The following is a 20,927-nucleotide window of genomic DNA, read 5'->3' on the forward strand; positions in this document are numbered from 1 at the left end:
AGCTCTTGCTAGCTTAGCCAGACAACAAGAACTACCTTCATATGGTTTTATATCGACATGGCTGAAAGGAAAACATTTTAAGATTCAGGATTTACTTCAACTTTTAAAGTTATCTGCAGAACTTGAATGCCATCTCTTTTCTTTCTTTCTTAATTAAATTAACCAAAAAAATAGCAGATCATAAAACAGAATATTTTGCTCCTTTGAGTGGGTTTTAAGTGTGTACTTGTTGGCCTGTTATGGAGCGCTGTGGTGAAGGTGCAAGATTTTACTATTTCATCCCTCCCTACGCTCTCCGGAGGATGCAAAATACGGGGAGAAACGGAAAGAAATCAGATTAAAAGAAAGAGGATTCACAGTTAGAAAGTCACAAAACACACAACAACATAAATCGAGCCCTATGAAGCAAAAAACAAAAACAAAAACAAAAAAAAAACCAACCGACCAGTCTGAGAAAGTAAAGACATGTAGAGTGGATGAAGGTAGGAGTGTTTTTCAGTATAGTTCAGAGTTTGTGTTGTTTTTGCTTTGTTGCGGTCGAGTTAAAAGTCGCAGTAGAGGTCGCAGGAGGTTGGTCGGTCTGGTTTTCATGGGGCACTGCGGCTAGCTAACGCCCGGCTTTGTTTGAGGTTTCAGGTCTATGGCAGAAGGTCCGATTTTTTTTTTTTTTGTATAGCAGCAGCAAACATGAAAGTTCATCATTATAATCATAGTAGTAATAATAATAAGAAGAACAAGAATAACAATAGTAATGGCCATCTCAGAGTTTAAACAGACAAAACACAGTAAAGACAAGAGCAGTCCTCCTCTTCCTCTTGAAACCTGGACCGTGAACCAGGGGGAGGAGAGGAGGAAGAGGAGAATGTTTAGGTCCAACGAAGAAGAGGTGTAGAGTAGGTCCAATGGAGAGAAGAAGAAGAAGAAAAAGAGAGGGAAGGGGGGAGGGGGGGATGTTAAACAGAACGATGTTGAGGTTTCGTTGGCGTTACATCTACATTTGTAAGAAGTAGAAACGGGAGGTAAAACAGCCACCAGTGATCAACATTTAACCCCCCCCTCACCCACCCTCCCCCCCCCTCTACACACACACACACACACACACACACACTCCCTCCCACCTCCCCCCGGAGAAATACACTCCTGTCAACTTCAGCTCTGATTCTTCTCAAGTTTTCAAGATGAACTGATTATATACAGCAGCACACAAACGAACCCGCACAGAAAGAATAGTTTTTAGAGATTTTACAACATCAGTTCTTGAAATGCTTTCGACATTTTGCGCAATATTGTTTGATCCCCCCCCCCCGCCCCCCCGCCCCTCCCCCACAAAAAAAAAATATATATAAACCTTGAAGACATCAGGTGGTAAAGTAGAAGTAAACTGGCTTCTGGTGGGAATGTTACCATACACTTTGCAGAGTGTGTGTGTAAGTGTGTGTGTGTGTGTGTGTGAGGAACTGAAAATGGAATTGGCAGGTCTGATCTGAGGTATTTCCTGGTGGTCAACATGGCGTCTTAAATGCATAAGTAGCAAGTTGCTCCCTGGGTAAAAGGGGTGAGGAGGAGGAGGAGGAGGAGGAGGAGGAGGAGGAAGGGGAGGTGGGGAGGTGGAGGGTGGGGGGAAAAGTGCTATAGGACACAGAGAGCTTATATACAAGCGAGCACAAAAAAAGTTTCTCTCCTCCTTTTTTTTTTTTGTGTTTTTTTTTTAAACCAAACAAACTCCTTTTTTCTCTCTCTCTCTCTTCTCTTTTCCAGTTTTCATCCTTCAGCTCCTCCGCACTCAAAGTCCATTTCCGTATTTATCTTTTAAGATAAGTCAAACCGCTTTTCTTTCCTTCAGTCACTTGAGAACAGTCCAAAAAAAAAACAACAATAAAAAAAACCCAAAACGCTCATTGGACTCCCAAAAGAGAACAAATTAAATCTTCAATCGAATCAAAAGCACTCGTCGTTTAACAAACAGCTTCAGTAGTACTAATTCAGGGAGTCATTTTAAAATTATTTGTTATGATCATAAGACGGCGTCGCCCGGGGCAACCGTCAATCAAAACTCCCCCGCGTAAGACGTTCCACGGGGGGGAAAAAACTCAAAAAACTTCTCAACCCACAAAGGGGAGGAAGGGGGGGGCAAAGTCTGTTTTTTCTCTGAAACCACAGCAGCAGAATCAAAAACCTTTCAGTCTTCCTCTTCCTCCTCTCTTCCTCTCCTCCACACTCCTTTGCTCAGAGTGTATCGCTGATTGTGAGGTGCTTCCGGAGAGAGGAGAGGAAGAGAATCCTCCAGAGTCCCAGTGCTCTGCTCCTATTTCATCTTTTTTTTTTTGTTTGTTTGTTTTTTCTCTCTCCTCTCAGGCAGAATGGATGGATTGAGGTTGTGGGGGATTGTTTTGGGGGTATGATGGCGGGGGCCGGGTGGGATTCATCACCCTCCCTCTGTCCCAGTTTCCCCACTTTTTTTTCCCACTCAAAATGAAAAAGTGTCCGCAGTTTTCCCGAAGAGAAGGCAGATGAGGAGAAATCAACGAATCCCGATATAAGGAGGGAAGAGCGAACACAAAGAGGAGGAGGAGGTCTGGCGTTCGGCGATGTTAAAGGAGAGACGAAGGACGCGGACGAACACGAAACAAATGTAACGGGAAGTGTGTGTGTGTGTGTGTATATGTGTGTGTGTTCTCCCATATTTCCCCCCCCCCTTAAATCAGTTCTGCTGCAGGATGAGGTTCTCCAGCTCGTCTGCCGAGCGGAGCAGGAAGGCGGCCGACTCCCGGTAGCCGGCGATCAGCTGACGCACAGCCGTGATCTCCGGTTGGCTGAGCTGGGTCGAAGCCCCGCCTCCTCCTGCGCCCCCGCTGCCTCGCCCGCCCAGGCTGTTGTTGGTGGAGGCAGAAGAGGAGTTACTGATGTTGGCAGAGGAGAGAGATTTCATGCTGAGGTCTGTGGGGCCTGAAGGTAGAGGGAGAGAGGGATGGATGAAGAGGAAGAATGAAACGATTGATGAAGGAGGGAAACGGAGGGATGAGATGGAGATGGATGAAGTCGAGGAAACATAAAGAAGTGAAAGGAGAAGACGGGGGATGGAAGAAAAGACAGAGAGAAACAGATCAGTCAGTTCAAAATGACAAACGCTGCTCCAATATCATGATGAAACGAATCCTTTATAACCTGCAGCTACCATTAAACCAGTCCAGCTCCCAGTTCATAAGAGCATCAGAGCTTGAAAGCTTCATGTAGCAGAAAGCTTCATCTACTTGGATTTATAGTTGCACACTAAGGGTTTATATCCCTTTGCAGGCTACATACACAGTTGTAGCTACTCTGTAGCATGGATGTATAATAAGAGCTGGATAGGGCGCCGCCGCTCAGCCTTGCAGCCAAATTTTCCCAGTGGCCAGTCGTGGTATTGCAGCAAAAAATCCCCCTGCGGCCCAAAAAGGATTTTCCCCCATAGACCACCACTGTAAAAGAGACGCCTGTAAAACTGTTGACAGGACCCTCGAACTGCAAACAACGTCAATTATGACTCTTTCTATTATGAACTTTTGATCCGTGGAGGTTTTATGTTTGTAAAACTTTCCTCAAACCGAGAAAAGCGATTTAAAAATCTGTGACGTCATCACAATGTAAAGTCTATGGGTCGAGCGGGAAACACTACTGCGCATATTCAGTGGGCCGCACAACGCTGAAGCAAACCCGGAAGCTAGAAACTTTTTTTGGCGTATGCGCCAGGCGAGCAGTTCCTATAGGACTGAATGGGTGCCATTTTTAGTCCGGTACCCAGCTCTTATAATACATCGATGCTCTGTAGTTGACATACGCCTCCTAAAAAAAATGTAACTTCCTGTCGGGGCGACGGAGGCTACAGAGATACCGTGTGGAGACAACAAGAACTGTGATTGGTCACCTCTCCTACAAGTTTTTGATGCTGGTGGAGACTGTTGATTGTGAAAACAACATGAAGCTCAGTAATCATCTCCTGTTCATTACAACACACACGTCTAACAAAGTGCACTAAAGTTACTTAAGCACATATGATAAATCTGTCTATTGTTGCTGTTGTGACGCTCAACTATAAATCAAAACCTACACTGTATGTATCTGTATTGTGTCAAGTAGAAATCCAGGACACTTAAAACTTACAGTCCATTCAGACTTGACTGGTAATGTGGGTTAAATGTAGGCACCAGGTTTTGACATGACATTGCAAAGTCCAATTGCATGTAAATTATGTAAGTAATTCACATTTTCTAAACCTTCATTTGTCCAACTTTAGGTAGGTTTTCTGAGCATTAATGCAGTTTTGCATGATTGTCCTGCTCCGACCTTTCATATAAACGCTATACTTCAAATGCTGTCAAAACTATTAAGAGACAAATGGTTAATTAGTAGAAGCAGAGATTCAGAATCGGAGAATCCTGTAATAACCACAGACTGTGTTCATATTTCAGTGAAGTTGACATCACTATCGCTCTACCATCTGCTGCTCTGTCTCCTTCTCCATCTCCTCTCTCATTCATCCCCAAATTACCCGCTCATGCTGTTTCTTTTTTATCACTCTCACATCTTTTCCCCCCCTCATCTCTTCTCTAACTGCCTACTTCCTCTTCCATCCGCTTTTCCCCGTCTCTCTCTATTTAGTCTTGTCCTTCTCCCTCTGTCCCTCCGCCGCACGCTCTCCCATCCTCACCATTGCTCTGAGCAGCAGCGCCGGTCGTCAGGGAAACGGGGTGTTGCATGGCAGCACCCAGGCCCGGGTATCCACGGTAACCGTAGCTGAGGCCGGCTCCGTTGATGTAGAGCTGGGTGTCCTGGGAGAAGGCTGATGCGGCCAGGGAGTAGGCGGAGTGGGCGAGGGACGCCGGCTCCCTCAGACCTCCTCCGACGCTGGACGGCTTGTCCAGAGAGATCTGCTCATCCTGGCGGAGGAACCAGGAAATGACGGGGTTTACTCACAAAATACTACACAGGAAGCTGGTTGGTCACACACATGTGTTTAGTATAAAGGAGGCTCACACGCTTTCTTTATAGTTATCATAAAAAATATTGTTATTGCTTCAAAATTAGGACGTATTTTCCTTCAGTGAGGATCTCTGATGCATCTGTCTTATACCAAAGAGGACTAGGGATGTGCAGAGAGCCCAGTATTTGTATTTGTATCTGTATTTGTTGAGACAGCAGATATTCTTCTTCAGTGGTAGGAATTTCCTGACATATTTACAATTGATTAAATTGCCAAAATCAATTGCACATGCTGTAAACTGGAGCTTTTAGGGCTCCTTGGCTTTGCCAGGTTGGTAATAAAATTAACATTTTAGCTGATAAGTAAAATAATGACAAGTTTCTATCTGCCAAAATACATCAGTAACATACTACATATTAGGGATGAGCCCAGTATTTGTATTTGAATAAAAGTGGACAGAGGCTTAAAAATCCTGTTTTTGTTTTTATTACGCCTCTAATTTTAGAAAATTAAAGTGTTAGAATAAGTGTTCATTTTTTTAAATCCCGAAAACAAATAATTTTTAAAATATTTGTATAAAACTAATATTTGTATAAAGCCCACTATTTGTACTTTGCCGAATAATGTATTTGTATTCAGGCACACCCGTAAAGAGGACGAGTGATTTTTTGAAGACAGAAACTCTAAATGTATAGCTCACACTCTTCCTCACTAGACTATCATTTATTAGGAGGCAATATATGTCTGTGGTTGTAATATATTAACTTCATAACTACCTGGATAACTTCGATATCTCAGTGTGACTGGATTGTGTTTTATAGTCAGTAACATGATGTGTCCTCTGTTACCTTTGTTATCGAGCTTCAAGTTAACATTGCTCAATTAGCCAGATAAGCTGTGGTTCTTTGGCACCAGAGACGTTTTAACTCATCATTTATATAATTAAAACACCAGTCTGCAGGCAGGTAACATGACAGATATTTAGACAGTTCAGTATTACTGTGATCCTCACTCAGCAGCTTCTGCCAGAGACTATTATATAGATGTTAGACAGTCACACACAAACATCAAATTTTGCCTGAAGTTATACACATGAGCACATAAAACGCTTACGTGATAGGCTTCGAGGCGCATCCTCTTCGCGGCGTTGCGTGATTCGCTCTCGCAGGCGGCGGCCAGGATGTTCTCAGCCATGGCTGAGGTGAGGTGAGGTGGAGTAGGACGGGTCTGGAGACAACACAACAAATTTAATCACTGTGAGTGAATCAGAGCGACAGGTGGGTATGATAACGTTACGTAAAAACCCGATAATCTTCAGACAGAACATTAACAGAACAAAGTAAACAAGTGGATTTACTGTGCAGACTGTGCGGTTAATCCTTGTTACGTTGTAGTTGTGATTGATTGTATTAGACCGGAACAAGTGTTTGCTGAACATTGCAGGACACGTAGACCATCTAACCAACACTCAGCTGTCAACTTACTGATATATAAATATCCACAGCTCTCAGATGTCTGTCACTCAAAATATGCATCTATATATCCACAAGTCTTTATCCAAATGCTTTAGAAACTAGCCCTTTCATGCATGAATTATTAAAATCACAGAGTAAAACATTTTTTTTATTGTTTATTTTTACTCTTAAACTAGTGAAAAATCATGTCAGTAACTTTTTTTTTTAATATACTGAATTTTGAAATGTGTCCGCTGTAGTGGTCACCATGCATCAACGGAGTAAAAAGCAATTTATGGAAATCAATATAGGCAAAATATATATATATATGTTTATATATATATTATTTTATTACTAAGACCAAATGGTATGATTACACATAGGAACATTAGATAACAACAACAATAGAGAGGATATTTGAAAAACAGGTCCTAGGCCCAACAGACAGAATGTACCCTTTGTTGCATGACGTTCACTGGAGTGGACAGATGTCTTTTCAGTCACAGAAAAGAATGTACAAAAAAAATATTATTAAAATCTTGATAAAAGTATTTCAAACATCTTATTTAGTTGAAAAATATACTTTTTACCTGTTTTTTTCTCTGAGAATAAAAGTATTTAACAGATATTCCTGAGCTACTTGGTGCATTTCCTCCACCTTTACACCATTTTGAATTTATGATTCAATATCTCAAAATCAAAATGATATTCAGATGGAGTTGTAGACAACACTTTGGGGGTTCACCACCTGGTAGTTGGAACATGGTACAACAACTTAAATAGTTCAAGATGACTTCCAAATATCTGTCCACTGTAGTGGACGCCATGCATGAAAGGGCTAGACACCGCATGTTTGTCACATCTGACCGTTTGACACATCTGGACACCAACTGTTTCAGTTGGTGTCCAGATGTGTCAAACGGTCCGCGATGATATTCAGTGTCTTACTTACAAATTTCACCAAAATCTTTGACAATAAACCCAAGAAAAGCAGGTTGATGTGTGATTTTTTTTTTCAGATTTGTATTGCCAACAGTTAAATTGTTGTTGAAAAGTTTAAACACTTTATGCTCTTGTTTGGCTCGTGTCATTTAGTTCCCTGAAAATGTCGCCTCAGCTGAGGATACAAAGGTCCTGGGTTCAAGTCTCAGGGTGATCAAGTGTGAACGCTGTCAGTTTCATCTCGTCTACTCTTCAACCCTTTCAAGCTCCCTTGTTCTCTAACTCAGTACATTCAACTGCCATCTGCAGCTTTATTGTTTTCTATAATTTTTGATTCTTATATGCAAATGACATTGACTTTTTAAAAAAAGATTATGTAGATTAATGCAAACTGTATGTGGAGGCACATTAGGCCTGTTGTGTTAAAGGCAGAGTGAAGTGCTGTGTTTTTTATCATCATGCTTTACCACTGGAGGGCAGCAGAGACATTCACATGACTGGTTCATCTTTATGTTCAGTGTGAGGAAGCTGCCCGTCATTCCACTCAATGTCACTGTGTGCAAAGTCACAATAGATGTAACGGGTTCAAATACCTCAAGTTCCTCATCATGCACCTCCTCCTGCATTAGTGCACCCTCTGTCAACCACCCTGACTCTGCTCTGTATGGTGTTGAATCACTGTCAATTAATACAGCTCGTTAATTCAAAATGACTTTATATTTACAGACATTTATAGCCTGAGTTTAGACTCGTATGTCTGACAGCTTGGTAGAGTATAAACTAGGTTACACAGCACGTCTGTTCGACATATTAAGTGTATTTCTCCGAGAAGACGAGGAGGCTTTGATAATCTTTGATAAACCTCAGCATGAAGTATATCGGATTATTCAGCATCTCAGTGAAAAACAGTCCAGCTGAGTCATTTTTTTTCCTGTGCTGACAACATGAAGATCTCTGTTATATTCTTTCATTATTTTTTAATTACTAGTACAGATTGCAGCGTATTAATCATCCGCGTCCCTGCTGGTTCCTGCTGATGCCGTGTCGTCGACTGTAAAACATATTAACAATATGCACCTGCCAGTTTAAGCCAGTTTGTCGCTTAATATGCGTTTGACCTGAAACGGCAGTGAAATAAATAGATGCACTTGAAGAAATGCTGTCACGCAGTCTTTATTACTTCTTATATTAAAGACACTCTGCACCGTGTCACACCTGTAAACTGAAATAAATTGACGCCGAGCGTGTCGTTTCTATAGTTACAACACATTTACAGGCACATTTGATCATCTTTTTTTTCTACAAAAGATGATAATTGTTTGTTGCTAGTCGCCCATACTGCAGCAGATGCCACAACCTGTTCTGTTAAAACTAAAACTACATGGATAAGACACAAATATAAGTCAGTTTATACATTGTGGAGTCTAAAAATCATAGAGTTAAATAACCAGAAAACACAATTTGTTATAAAACATGTCGAATCTACATCTGAATCTGAACAAAATACACACAATTAATGATGATTTTTTAAGGATAAATTGTGCAAAATATCAAATGAGTCAGATTTCTGACTCACTTGAGCTATAAATATGGAAAAGAACAACCAATCACGTAATGGAGGATAAATTAAAAATCAATTTTGGACATTACTTTGGGATGACAGACATCGTTCATAATGTAAACGTATAGAGCAGACGTAACTGCAGCGAGAGTCAAACTGATGCAACAATTAAAAGGCTTTTTTGGAGTGTAGAATTGTTTTTTAAATTTAATTTCTACACAGTCCAACATCAAACAAACGTAGTATTTTAACCTCGCTTCATTGGAATATTTGAGTCTCCATATTTTCTAAGCATTTTTCATGCTTTTAAAATCAAAACATTTCCTGTGAACAGTTTATTCCCTCTACAGTAGTTCAGCATCTGAATTTGTGACCTTTGCCTCTGTGTGAAGTGTTTTTCCAAGAACTTGCTAAAGGTTTCCGAGAGGGTGTTTTTTCTTTTTTTTCTCCTTTTTTTTTACTTTGAGAGCACCAGTACAGTAAGTGACTGGGAGCTTTTGTTCCTCTGTATACAGAACTGTAGGAATGAAAAACATCAGGAAACGAGAGAGGCTGATAGAATGACAAAAGAAGCAAGGCCAGCCGTGCATTGTGGGGAATTATTGACTCTGAACATGTTGCTGGTCAATCAGTCAAACTACTCACTGTGTATAATCTGTACAACAGGATGCAGTACAATAGAATAATGGTTGTTCAAGAACCGCAGACCTTCACCGGCTCAACAAGCTCTACATCATTTATTCCCTGTGATTGAACATTAAAGTTAAACTCTAATATCAAGAATAAGAAGTTTGATTTTTACTTTAATTTGATCACTTTACTCTGAAGAATGTTTTCCATATGAAGATGAGAGTTTTAGCCGCTAATAGAATATCTCACAGTGAAAAGAGGAATTACACGACTGTCAGTCTAAAAGCCCTCAGAGAGCAGGTATCAGGTCGGTGTCGCTGAGCCATTTTCTCCAAACTGTCTAATGCTGCTTTCAAGTCATACTGGGAAATGGTAGAATAATAGGATCACACGCCGGGTTACTTGTACTACTACCACTTAAACTCATGATAACTAGAATACAGTCAGACCTCCTCAAAGACTGCACGATCCTCTAAATGTGTTATTTTAAAAATAGCTATCCTGCGAACAGAAAAAAACAACACTATTATCAGGTGTGTAAAGTACCTCCATGCCGTTCTTCTTCATGCGTCGGCAGGATTTGAGGTAGGTGCGGATGCGCTTGCGAGCGCGTTCCTGGAACTCCGGGAACTGTCTGCTGCAGGACTCGATGATGGCTTGGATCTTCTCCTTGGGCTGCTTGGAGATGGGCACCATCCGATCCAAGTTCTCGTCCACAAACAGGCGCACAAACATCTGCAGGGTAGACAAAAACAGATGTTACATAACAAAGACTTAAAGGTCTCTACAGCTGTGCCGTAACGTGGGGCCGGCTCGTGGCACAGGCCACGTAGGCGGTCGCCTAGGACACCAAATGAGGGACGGGGGCGCCAATTGAGTGGCAAGTGGGTGTTTTGGAAATATGTAGTCTACAAGTTCTCCCTTAATGTTTTTTCCAAAGCCTTACTGTTCAGTTTTTGCACGACAGCCACTGAACTTCATCTGCTACCTCAGGCAATGCCACCAAACACTCATTGTGAGTGGCACCTTGACCCCCCACTTGCCTTTTTGTCTGGAGGACTGAGAGGACTTTGTCTGGGCTGGAGGTACCATTGTGGCGATTGATTTTAGTGCTAATTCATATCTGGACTATTCTCGGACTGGAGTTTGTACTTTTTTGGGGGGGGGGGGGGGCTCCAATCTAAATCTTTTGGGGCTTCAATTTAAAATCTCACCTAGTGCACATCTCACCTGCACGAACATGCTCACAAGTGATAATATTTCATGGTACGACATCTGATAGTTGAGATATTTCAGTCTGGACACCTAAGTGATGGAGCGGTGGTGGCTAAAAACAGTTTTATGATGCATTTATGGCCCCATATATGTTGTTTGTAAGTCGTCTAAAGTCTGTAAACATGAGTATGACTGCAGTATATGTGAGTTAAAGCTGCAATTGTTTTTTTGGGCAGAACTCCACAACAAGCTGACAAAAGCAATCCTCTTTAACCATTCATTCATTTCCCTCTCCTCTCTCTCTTCCCCGCTCCTCCCGCTTTCGCATCAGCTGTTTAGGAAGCGTCACTCCTAGTTATCAAGTCAGACTGCTCCACGATTTCTAACCACCAATCACGGCTCACCTGTCAAACTTAAAAATCCCTCCCGCAATCATCGCGACCCTCCTCCACCCCCCATCCACCTCCACGGCCGCACCCTGGAAGCTCTCTCCTCTTCATCCCCAGATCACCATCTCGCCTTCTCCACTCCGTTACTTCAGCACCAGACCCAAGCCGCTACCTACACCACCAGTGTCTAGACCTCCCCCCTTTCATATCCAGCGACATCACGATGGGGTCTCTAGACTTTTCCAACTTCATCTATCATGCTTGTTCAATAAATATCATTTACTTCATAAAAAAATTGAGTCTCTCCTGATTGAAATTGCAGACGCGTTAGCAAACAGCTCATTCTTATGTACAAACATTATCCATTTATTTATTTGGAGTTGTGTTTCTGTCCAGCTGATGAATGTAAGTCCTTTTAGCTGCATTAAATGAATCAGAGCAGAACAACAGCTGCCTGATGCTGCAGTATGATACTGAATCATATTGTGAATGGGCCATAAAACCAAGACAACGAGCTAAAAAAAAAAAAAAAAAGGCTAAAAGTCTCTGCGGAGCTACATGATAATTCACTGCAGGATCATAACTGAGAACGGCTGCTGCTTTGCTGTAACACGCAGCCATTCGATACGTGATTAATACAGGAAAATGATCGGTGGAGTGTGTGTTTTTAGTGCAGTCAGTGAGAAAAATGTTCATTGTGAAACAAAGTTCAGGCTGCTGGATGTTCTGGAGTCTGCGCCTCAGTGATCAATAACACTGACAGGTTTTACAGGAGGGAACATGCAGTCAGCTCTTCAGTATTTTTTCTTTATGGAGGATAAAGAGACACCTTATGGTTCCCAGCGGGGACGTCATGTGACACGGCGGGGCGTCTGTCTGATACCGGTCTCTGACTTACATTGAAGGCCTTTAGTCTCTCGGGATCGACTCCCTCCGTGTCGTTGATCTTGTCGTTGTCGTCGTGGTCGTCGTGGTCATCGTCGTCGTCGTCCGGGGCGACCTGGCTGCCGTGACGCCCCATAGTCAGGTCCTCGGCGCTCAGGTCCATCTTCACGCTGTCGTAGCTTCCGCCTGAACTGTACTGGGGAGACTACACACACACACACACACACACACACACACACACACACACACACACACATAGAGTAGCATTAATATCAACTCAATATTTGTCTCCAAAAGTGAGTGTTTAACTAGACCAGAACAGGAAGGAGGACTGTATTAGTGAGGTCACACAATCTTTGTGTTTTTACCATTTTTGTGCTTAATTAATTAACACTAATTAATAGTCTCGTTAGGATCTGACAGCAGCCAATGAAAAGGTCCTTAAATACAAAGATTTAGGTGTTTGGTGGAGACTCTCACAGGAGGCAAATATCAGCTCACAAAAGAGAAAAATCAAGATAATTTAAGGAATAAACGATCATCTTACAAATTACATTTTACATTTCTTAAAGCACTGTAGCTTTCATGTTAAAAAAACATATCTAGAAGCTACGACCTGGTCCGGCAGGTTGAGTCCAGCAGACATTTAATCATCAAGTGAAAGTCAACAGATGAAACGTTTTCCACTTCAGCAGCGTAAAGAGGACTTGGGTGGGGGGGGGTGGGGGTGAGAAAGTGCGATGATAGGTTTGTAATGCAGCATGGAAACGTTTACCAGGGTGTCAAAACCGGATGATAAGGTTCACTGTCATGGCAACAGATGCTCCATCTTCCTCTGCAGCTTCAATCTCTCTCTCCTGCAGCTCACCTGAATGTGTGTTTTATATTTACTTATTATGTTTTATAGTTTCATCACCTCCCCTCTTTGAGTTGATTGATCACACAATAATGATCAATCCAACTGCTGCTACTCATTTAATCATTTAATAGCATTTAATCATATAATTGAATAATAATTATAATAGAAATATATGTCTGTATTAAAGAAGTTACTCAGACTGACTTTTAGTGTGTTTTTTAGTTACTGAGGATCTTTTTAACTCTATAAATTCAATACAGTATTATTATTATAATTATCCATATAATTATCGATTATATATGATTTTGAGAATGATATCTATGGCTTTCTGATTTGATCTTTTGATCTATTTTGTCTTGTTTAGAGGTTTAAATATTCATATGATTTTAATGCACTTTGTAATATGTATTTAAAAAGGTGTAACAGCTGCTTGGAAACATATGAGCTGTGATAATAAACACATTATTCCTTCTTTAAATTTTCTAATTTTGGGGGGAAGTATACTGCTTAAACCAAAAAGTCTAAAATATATCTTTCAGATAATGACTAAACACTAACACTGGGATAGTTGAGCATTCATATATCTAGCTGAAAGCTTCCACCTGTAGAGGCCAGTGCATGAAATTAATTTTCCCTTTAATTAGAGATGTAAACAAACAGTCGGAGGACACAGAAAATGACTCAACCTGACAGATGCACAAAGAGAAAAATGTCCCTTCTACCTCCGCTCAACGCACATACACTCGGCCATGACTCATATACAGGTGCATGAACATAAGAGACGCACAATGTAAAGAGACGGACCTGCTGCAAGGACACACGCATATAAAAGGAGGGAAGAAAACACACACACACACACACACACACACACACACACACACACACAGCAAAAGAAAGAAAACCTATGGAGAGAGATGTGAGAAGTGTCTGTCTGACACACATACACACACGTAAGAGAGCGAGAGAACGTGTGAAAAGACTATTTGTTGACTTTATGAGTGAAAATGAGACGACATCACTCTGTGTGTGTGTGTGTGTAGTCTCTCATAGGCTACTTTTGGAGACATTTCAGACTAAAGACCAGTTCATTTCCAATTGGGGACAAAAAACGTGTCCCTAACTGGAGAAAAAGGTGATTTTTTTTGCATCAGTGGTTAAAGTTAGTGCAAGTCTACAGGAATGTAAGTATATGTAATGTCCCCAAAAGTGACCTAAGTGAGTGTGTGTGTGTGTGTGTGTGTGTGCACTGTATATAGCTGTGTTTGTGTCTTCAAGGTAGACGTGTCTGGCGGTAATACGGAGCGCTCCAAGGCCGGCGCGTATTGTTTGTCAGCTTCTATGCTATTCAGCTCCCGTCTCCATCTCCTCTCACTTTTTACCTCCATCTTTTTTTTTTTTTTATTTTCTAATTCCTATTTTAATAGCTAACACCTTTCATATTTTAACAAAGATGCCCTAAATAAGCAGAGACGGATGTGGCAATTAATTAAAAAGGTACCGGAGTGAAAGATTTAACGGCATCTCGCCAGATTTTTTTTTTTTTTTTTTTGTGGAAGAGCAAAGCAGAGCAGAAGCTGTTCAAATGAAAGTCAAGATGAAATACTAAATTACTTTCTTCATTTTTTGTTGGCAGTTTCTTTGTATCATAACCTTCAACTTCTTAACAATAAATTCTACAGATCATTCAGTAACATTATTTCCTTTATTTTTTATATTGAAAGCAGAGTTTTCTTTGAACAAAATATCATTAATAGTGAATAGTTTTATATACCGGCGGATGTAAATAAAAACTTCTACCTATAAAAGTGTAACTCTCAATCCTAACAAAGCAGATGAACATTTTAAATCTCTCTATAGTAATATTAGTAACTAACATAATGAGTTAGCTGCTAAAATTACATAGAACATGACTTATAGCTTGATTTTAGTTGATTTACTAGAGATTATAGCAAAACTATAATCTCAAAAACTGTTGGACGGATGATAATTTGCCAGTTTTTATTCATAATTTGATCATTTTTCAGCAGTGTTGGCTCATCATGAAGATCTTGAACCTGATCTGACTGGAAGGAGCTGCAGCGTCTGTGATGTATTTGTTCGAATGTTTAAAAGCCTGCAGCTTAGATGTGAGTGTTGTAAATGTAGTTAATGGATGGATGAATATTCAGCAACCAGCCTAAATTAAACCTGGAGAGCAACAAGATCAGGTGATGTCACATTAACTCCTTCAGTATGTGCGTATTCTCTCACCTTGCCGCCGTAGTCCCTGCCGTTTCTGTCCAGTCGCAGCTCGGCGGCGTGCGTGTGGGACTGGGAGTGTGTGTTGGGAGTGTGCGCGTTATGTGTGTGCGGCAGGGTCAGAGGCAGGGCCGGGTGCGGAGCCAGGGGAGGTTTGGCGGCCAGCGGGTACTTCCTACGGAGCTCCTCGGGCGCGCTGGGATGCAGAGCGCCGAGCAGCGCCGCGGCCGCCGCCGAGACGGTGACGGGCAGGTGAGAGGTGGACAGAGGCAGCCGCTGAGGAGGCGGGTCGCTCAGGTTCATCGGCTGCTGGTCCTCGGATGATGAGGAGGAGGAAGTAGGCGTGCTGAAGTCCAGCGGGGCGGGGCCGCCGTTGCCGTTGACGACCTCGGTTTCTCTGACTATGGCGCCGTCCGTCACAGCGGAGGAGGGAGGGGTAAGAGCGGGCAGGCCGTTCCCGCTGCCGCTCTCTGATGACGAATCATCTGAAAGGAGAGACAGAGGAAGATGAGATCTCACACACTTTTCTGCTTTAAAATGTTTCTTCTTCTTCTTCTTTTTAAAGTTTGTTTCCCTGACAACAGAACAATCACATACCGCAGTCTGTGTGTTATACAAGTCATTCATAAATCTACACAGAAACATCATCCTGCCAACAGGTATGTTATCATGATCACTTTAATTTCACTTTGAGATTAATAAAACAATAAAAGAATAAAAGTCAGTTCACTCAAATCATAAAAAACATATTTAGCTCTACTAGTCTGAACATGCAAATGTGGTTTTATGTGTCCAGCTTCTGAAAAATATCTTTCTCAGAGTTTTCTTCTTTATCTTTAATAAACTATAAATCTGTAATTCTGGATAATACACAGACCTCACTGTTGGAACCACTTTCTACCCAAGAAATAGTCCCAGATAAGTTAATATCACAAAGAAAACGGCTCAATATAAAACACTTACTGGAATATGTAAACTGGGCTGCTTGTATTCAGTCATGTCTACTGGTTTTTCATGGAGGCACATTAGGAAGCCTGTAATTCTGTATTAATGGGGCCAAATCCAGCCCATAATAACTCCATGACCTTAACATGAAGTACGAACAAACAACTTAGTCAAAAGAAAATGTTATAAATGACAAGAGAGGCCTTTATGCTACAAACATTATGTTACTATTATCGTTAAAGTTAATAATAATAATAATAATAATAATGTTAACATTGCTGCAGGAAGTGCATGTGACATGTGGAACCTTATTAGTGTGACGACAACATAAATACAAACAAACACTCCGATGTCTGTGATTTTAGAGACGAGTTCTTATTCGGTATGAATATTACAGATGTGATTACAGATGCTGTCCAGAACATTTAATAGATACACAAATACACTGTACACATATATTTACATATATAACATCATTCCAAAGCTATTTTTAATGACCAGCAGATGGCATTCTTCCATCAGGAAGCAGCAACATCTGAGTATGAGATGCTTTTTTTAAAAAATTTTTTATGTGTGTGTGACCAACTTTTTTAATTGCTTTTCTGCCGCCCTCCCCACGTAGCTCAGTAAAGGTACAGAGCACACGACAGAAAAGGGATTATCATGCAAAGAATATAAACTCCATGTGAATCAAAAACTCATGTATCAACATGTCTGTTCAGGGTCTTTACATCACCAAAACAACTCAACAAACAGAAGCAGCCTGTATGCTCCCAACACTTATATCATTATAGCCTTTAGCTGCAAAAATAAAAGCATGAAATTCTTATAAACCATCTTAATTTTCTGCTTCTGTCCTGCTCTTTAATATAAATAATTATCTGTCCATGCTTTACTCTTTGTATAACAAGACCTCTTTGACATGGTCTCAACAATAACAGCTTTACAACAATATTATTTGTTGCCTAGCGATGGCTCTATATGCAAAAAAAAAAAAAAAAGGAAATCTCTCCATCGCAGTCACAACGATCCTCCAGCTGGTGTAAAATCAGTGGAATCAATCTGACGCAACACAACAAAACAACAATGAGAGAAAAGTTCTTTAAAGGCACATGCTGCTGAAGGCTAATGCTTTCCTGGGTGGCAGCAATTAAAGTTGCAACAACACTGGAGATGTGTTTCTGTGTTATGACTGAAATGCAGTGTGTGTGTGTATGTGTGTGTGTGTGTGTGTGTGTGTGTGTGTGTGTGTGTGTGTGTGTGTGTGTGTGTGCTGCTGAGGAGGCTGTTTGTTGCGGGTCGAGTGGAGAGAAGCAGTGTCTGTTTATTTGATTAAACCCATTCAGTCTGCAGCCTGACCAGACAATAACACAGTCAACACCCTGCATTATGACAGAGACCCCCTCCCCCCAGCTCATCCTAGCCTCATCATCATCATCGTCATCAAGCTCTTCCTATACTCCCACTTTGTGTGAATCACTAAAACATTCTCCCATCATGGTTATTATTACTGCCACCTTATTACACTGGACACAGAGTAAGAGTGTATTAAAAGCTACAACCAGAAACTTTTTAAGACAGGAAGTGTGTTATTGTGTCGTCCAGACCGGTGGCTCCAAACCTGGAGGTCAAAAGATAAATCTGGTGGGGTTTGTAAGATTATCATCTGTTTCATCTGGGTTTTTTTTTTCCTCCCTGTGAATAATTGGATAATTTCACTTCTTCAGGACTCTCAAATTATTCAAACAAAGGAAAGAAAATCAGTCTGTAGCTGAAATGGTAACATAGCAACTGGCAGACATGTGAAACTGATGATGAGGAGTTGAAAGGAGGCGTTGAGGTGTTTTAAAGGGGTCACAAGACAAAAAAGATCAGTGGTTCCCAACAAAGTGGTCTCAGGATGTGAAACAGGATAAAAAAAGCAGGAAATTATGTCATAATTTTACCTCTTCAGTCCTCTGAAAATAAAATACTCAAATAAAACTGGATGATGGGTCGCAGGTAGACGTCGCTTCGTTTCAAGAGGTCAAAAAGGTCAAGAACCACTGATCTATACTGTGGTTGAAGCAATATGACAACAAACAACTAATCTGGTGTTTCAAATCTGATAATACTACTAATAATATGTCACAACTAGTTAAATCATACATCCCCAAAATGTCTCCAATGTGAATGAAACACCAGCTGTAGAGAAATATCTGTCTATATTCTGTGTTTTTAATGATAAATGATTTTTAAAAAAAGTTGCATATTCCAGCTTTAAATGTCACATCTCATGTCACACTGAAGAAAAGACTCGAGTATTTATCACTGAAGCAGTTTCAATATCTCTTTTTTCCTCTCTATCTCTGTCTGTATCTCTTTTCAGGCAGACAGGATACTAAATAAGTGATCATGGAATAAATGGTTTGTGCCAAACAGGCTGGCAGGCAGGATGGATGTCTGACTGACTGACTGTTGGGGTTTAACAGTCTCTCCTCACCTCCACAAAGACCTTTGTGTCATTCCTACTTTTGCCCCAATTTATGGTGAACCGTGCGGTGCTGAATTTATTATCGTTCGTACAGTAAGAAGAGACAGAAAGAGATGAATGGAGAGTTTTTAAACACCTGGAGAGAGGTGGAATGAGAAAGAAGCAGGAAGATTGAATGAATGAGTTGAAATAGAAACAGAAAGCAGCTCTAATTGAGGATGATTGGAGGGTGGAGGGGGGTGTCGGTGGTGGTGGTGGGGGGGGCAAAAGAGGAAGATGTAATTTGAATGAGTCAACAGTGAGAAAAAAAAGCAGCAGCAGCAGCGGTTGTGAGGAAAAGAAAGTGATGTAGAGGAAGAGAGAGTGAGAGAGAGAGAGAGAGAAAGGGGGGCTGAGGATGGTATCGACTGTATCTTTCGTCCTGTGGGGGAGGGAGGGAGGTGGTGGGGGGGAGATGGGGGAGGGAGGGGTGGAGCCCAAACCACTGCATGGAGAGAGAGGGAGAGAGGGAGAGAGAGGGAGGGAGAGGATGGTTAGAGAGTGAAGTGAAGAGAGGAGGGAGGGGAGCCAGGCAGAAGGAAAGAGGTCAGGAGGGGGGGGGGGGTGGGAGGAGGCAGAGGGAGGGAGGTTGGGAGGGAGGGGGTCATGGCTCGGGGGAGGGGGCAGCGGGAGGAGAGAGAGAGAGAGAGAGAGGGGAGAGAGAGAGGAGAGGATGAGGGAGGATTGAGATGGGGGATGGGAGGGGGAAGGGTGGAGAGAGATTGAGGCAAAGGGACAGGCACGTGGGGGAGATTTTGTCTCTTCTTCTTTCACCTTTACCATCATATTTTAAACTCTATACGTCACTTTAACACATATATATATAGTAGATATAGTATGATGTCTAGTATAGTATATTTACGCTGCAGCGTCGTAACACACAAACCATATGTTCTTTTCTTTTCTTAGACTCTGTTTTATTACACTTGCATTCTAAACCTCTTCATTACGGTCGTGTTAATAAAGCATAAATTTGAATTTGAGAGATAAAGACGGAGAGAGAGAGAGAGAGAGAGAGAGAGAGAGAGGAGGGAAACGAGAGCGAGCGAGAGGGAAGCCCTGGGACCTGGAGGTAGAAAAGCATGGCAGAGTGTATTTATGAGTGTGTGTAAGGAGTATTCATGCGTAGAGGCGAAGGCCAACCTAATTCCTGCCGCCTCGACACAAATCCCCCCCCCCCACCCCACCTCCCCGCCCCTCAGCGGCAGAGGACCACCGTCACTGCCTCTGCATCCCTCCGTCCCTCTATCCCTCCATCCCTCCATCCCTCCATCCCTCCATCCCTGCCCGGCTACACAGTGAGGGATCTCTGCTCGTCTGTTCTTTTGTATTCTCTCCTTTTTCTCCGTCCACACGCCTGCTAGAACAGGGAGCGGCCTTCTCTCATTTCATATTCTCTTCTTTTTCCTCCCTTCTTTCTTTCTTTACTAGATGTCAGACACAGATGTGATGCAGCCATTTCTTTCCTGGCTTTAAAAAAAAAACCAACAAGACAAAAAGCACCTTGAGCTGCTCTCACGTCTTCTGTTGGGACCAGACTTCATGATGTCAGCCAGATAAGGGTCTGATTTGACAGCAGTGGCGTGTCGGGGACAAAAAAATGAGCATCTAACACAACAATTTGTTGTCTTATCTTGTGTTTTGTGTCCTGATGATGAACAACTGATCTGATGTCCGCATACAGTATACAGTATGTGTCTGGGACTGGTTTTCATGGTCTGAGCTGAAGGTTTCTTACTTTAGCTCCATTTAGGGGGAAATCTTAACATTATAAAGTGTAATGTTCAAGTGTCTACATACTTTAAGTGTCCTGAGATTAACATCTGTATCAGGATAATGACATTCACACCTGATACTAAAGGAAGGGTTCACAATTTTTCCAAGTTTGTCAGTTGATCAAATAAACATTGAAGTAGGTTTTTCTTGCCATAATCATTCTTTACTGACCATTAGAAGATCCCTTCATAAATCCACAGTGCAAAAAATGTATTTAAAAGTTTATCTGAAGCTAATATGAAGCTTCAACGTCCCTCAAAAGGAGAAACACAGTCTGAGGAAACACAAAGAGGGAATTTTATCCTAAGAAGACTGTAAATGTGACAGATATCCATTTGATATGACTGACTCAGGCTGCTTACATTGAAAGAGGATCTTTTAATAGCCGATACGAACGGGAGGAACGATAACAGCGAGGAAAAAAAAACCTCTTTCACTGTGAACTTGTCCTTAAATAAATCTCGATTCTGCCTGCGTTGTGATCAGATATATAAATCCATATAGGCGGCGGCACAGAGAGGCGTCACTCATTTTTTAAAATCACTTTTTTTCCTTGAGGGC

General features: G+C 41.6%; 1 protein-coding gene across 9 annotated transcripts in view; it reads right to left on the reverse strand.

Moving 5' to 3' along the window:
* Window positions 1–1,305: 1,305 nt before the first annotated feature.
* Window positions 1,306–20,927, reverse strand: part of LOC122982487 (nucleolar protein 4-like) — a 189,760-nt gene continuing 170,138 nt past the window's right edge. For 8 of the 9 annotated variants that reach the window (XM_044351815.1, XM_044351814.1, XM_044351812.1 and 5 more), the window contains 6 exons: window positions 15,146–15,618; window positions 12,050–12,241; window positions 10,094–10,282; window positions 6,074–6,187; window positions 4,688–4,916; window positions 1,307–2,946 (listed from right to left, as the gene is read on the reverse strand). In XM_044351815.1, coding sequence (XP_044207750.1) covers window positions 2,702–2,946; window positions 4,688–4,916; window positions 6,074–6,187; window positions 10,094–10,282; window positions 12,050–12,241; window positions 15,146–15,618 — 1,442 coding nt within the window. In that variant the 3' untranslated portion in view covers window positions 1,307–2,701. Of the gene's footprint in view, window positions 2,947–4,687; window positions 4,917–6,073; window positions 6,188–10,093; window positions 10,283–12,049; window positions 12,242–15,145; window positions 15,619–20,927 lie in introns of all 9 variants that reach the window. The other variant, XM_044351811.1, reaches the window with a different exon arrangement.

This window comes from Thunnus albacares, chromosome 5 (assembly GCF_914725855.1).
Source record: "Thunnus albacares chromosome 5, fThuAlb1.1, whole genome shotgun sequence".
Taxonomy (NCBI): Eukaryota; Metazoa; Chordata; class Actinopteri; order Scombriformes; family Scombridae; genus Thunnus; species Thunnus albacares.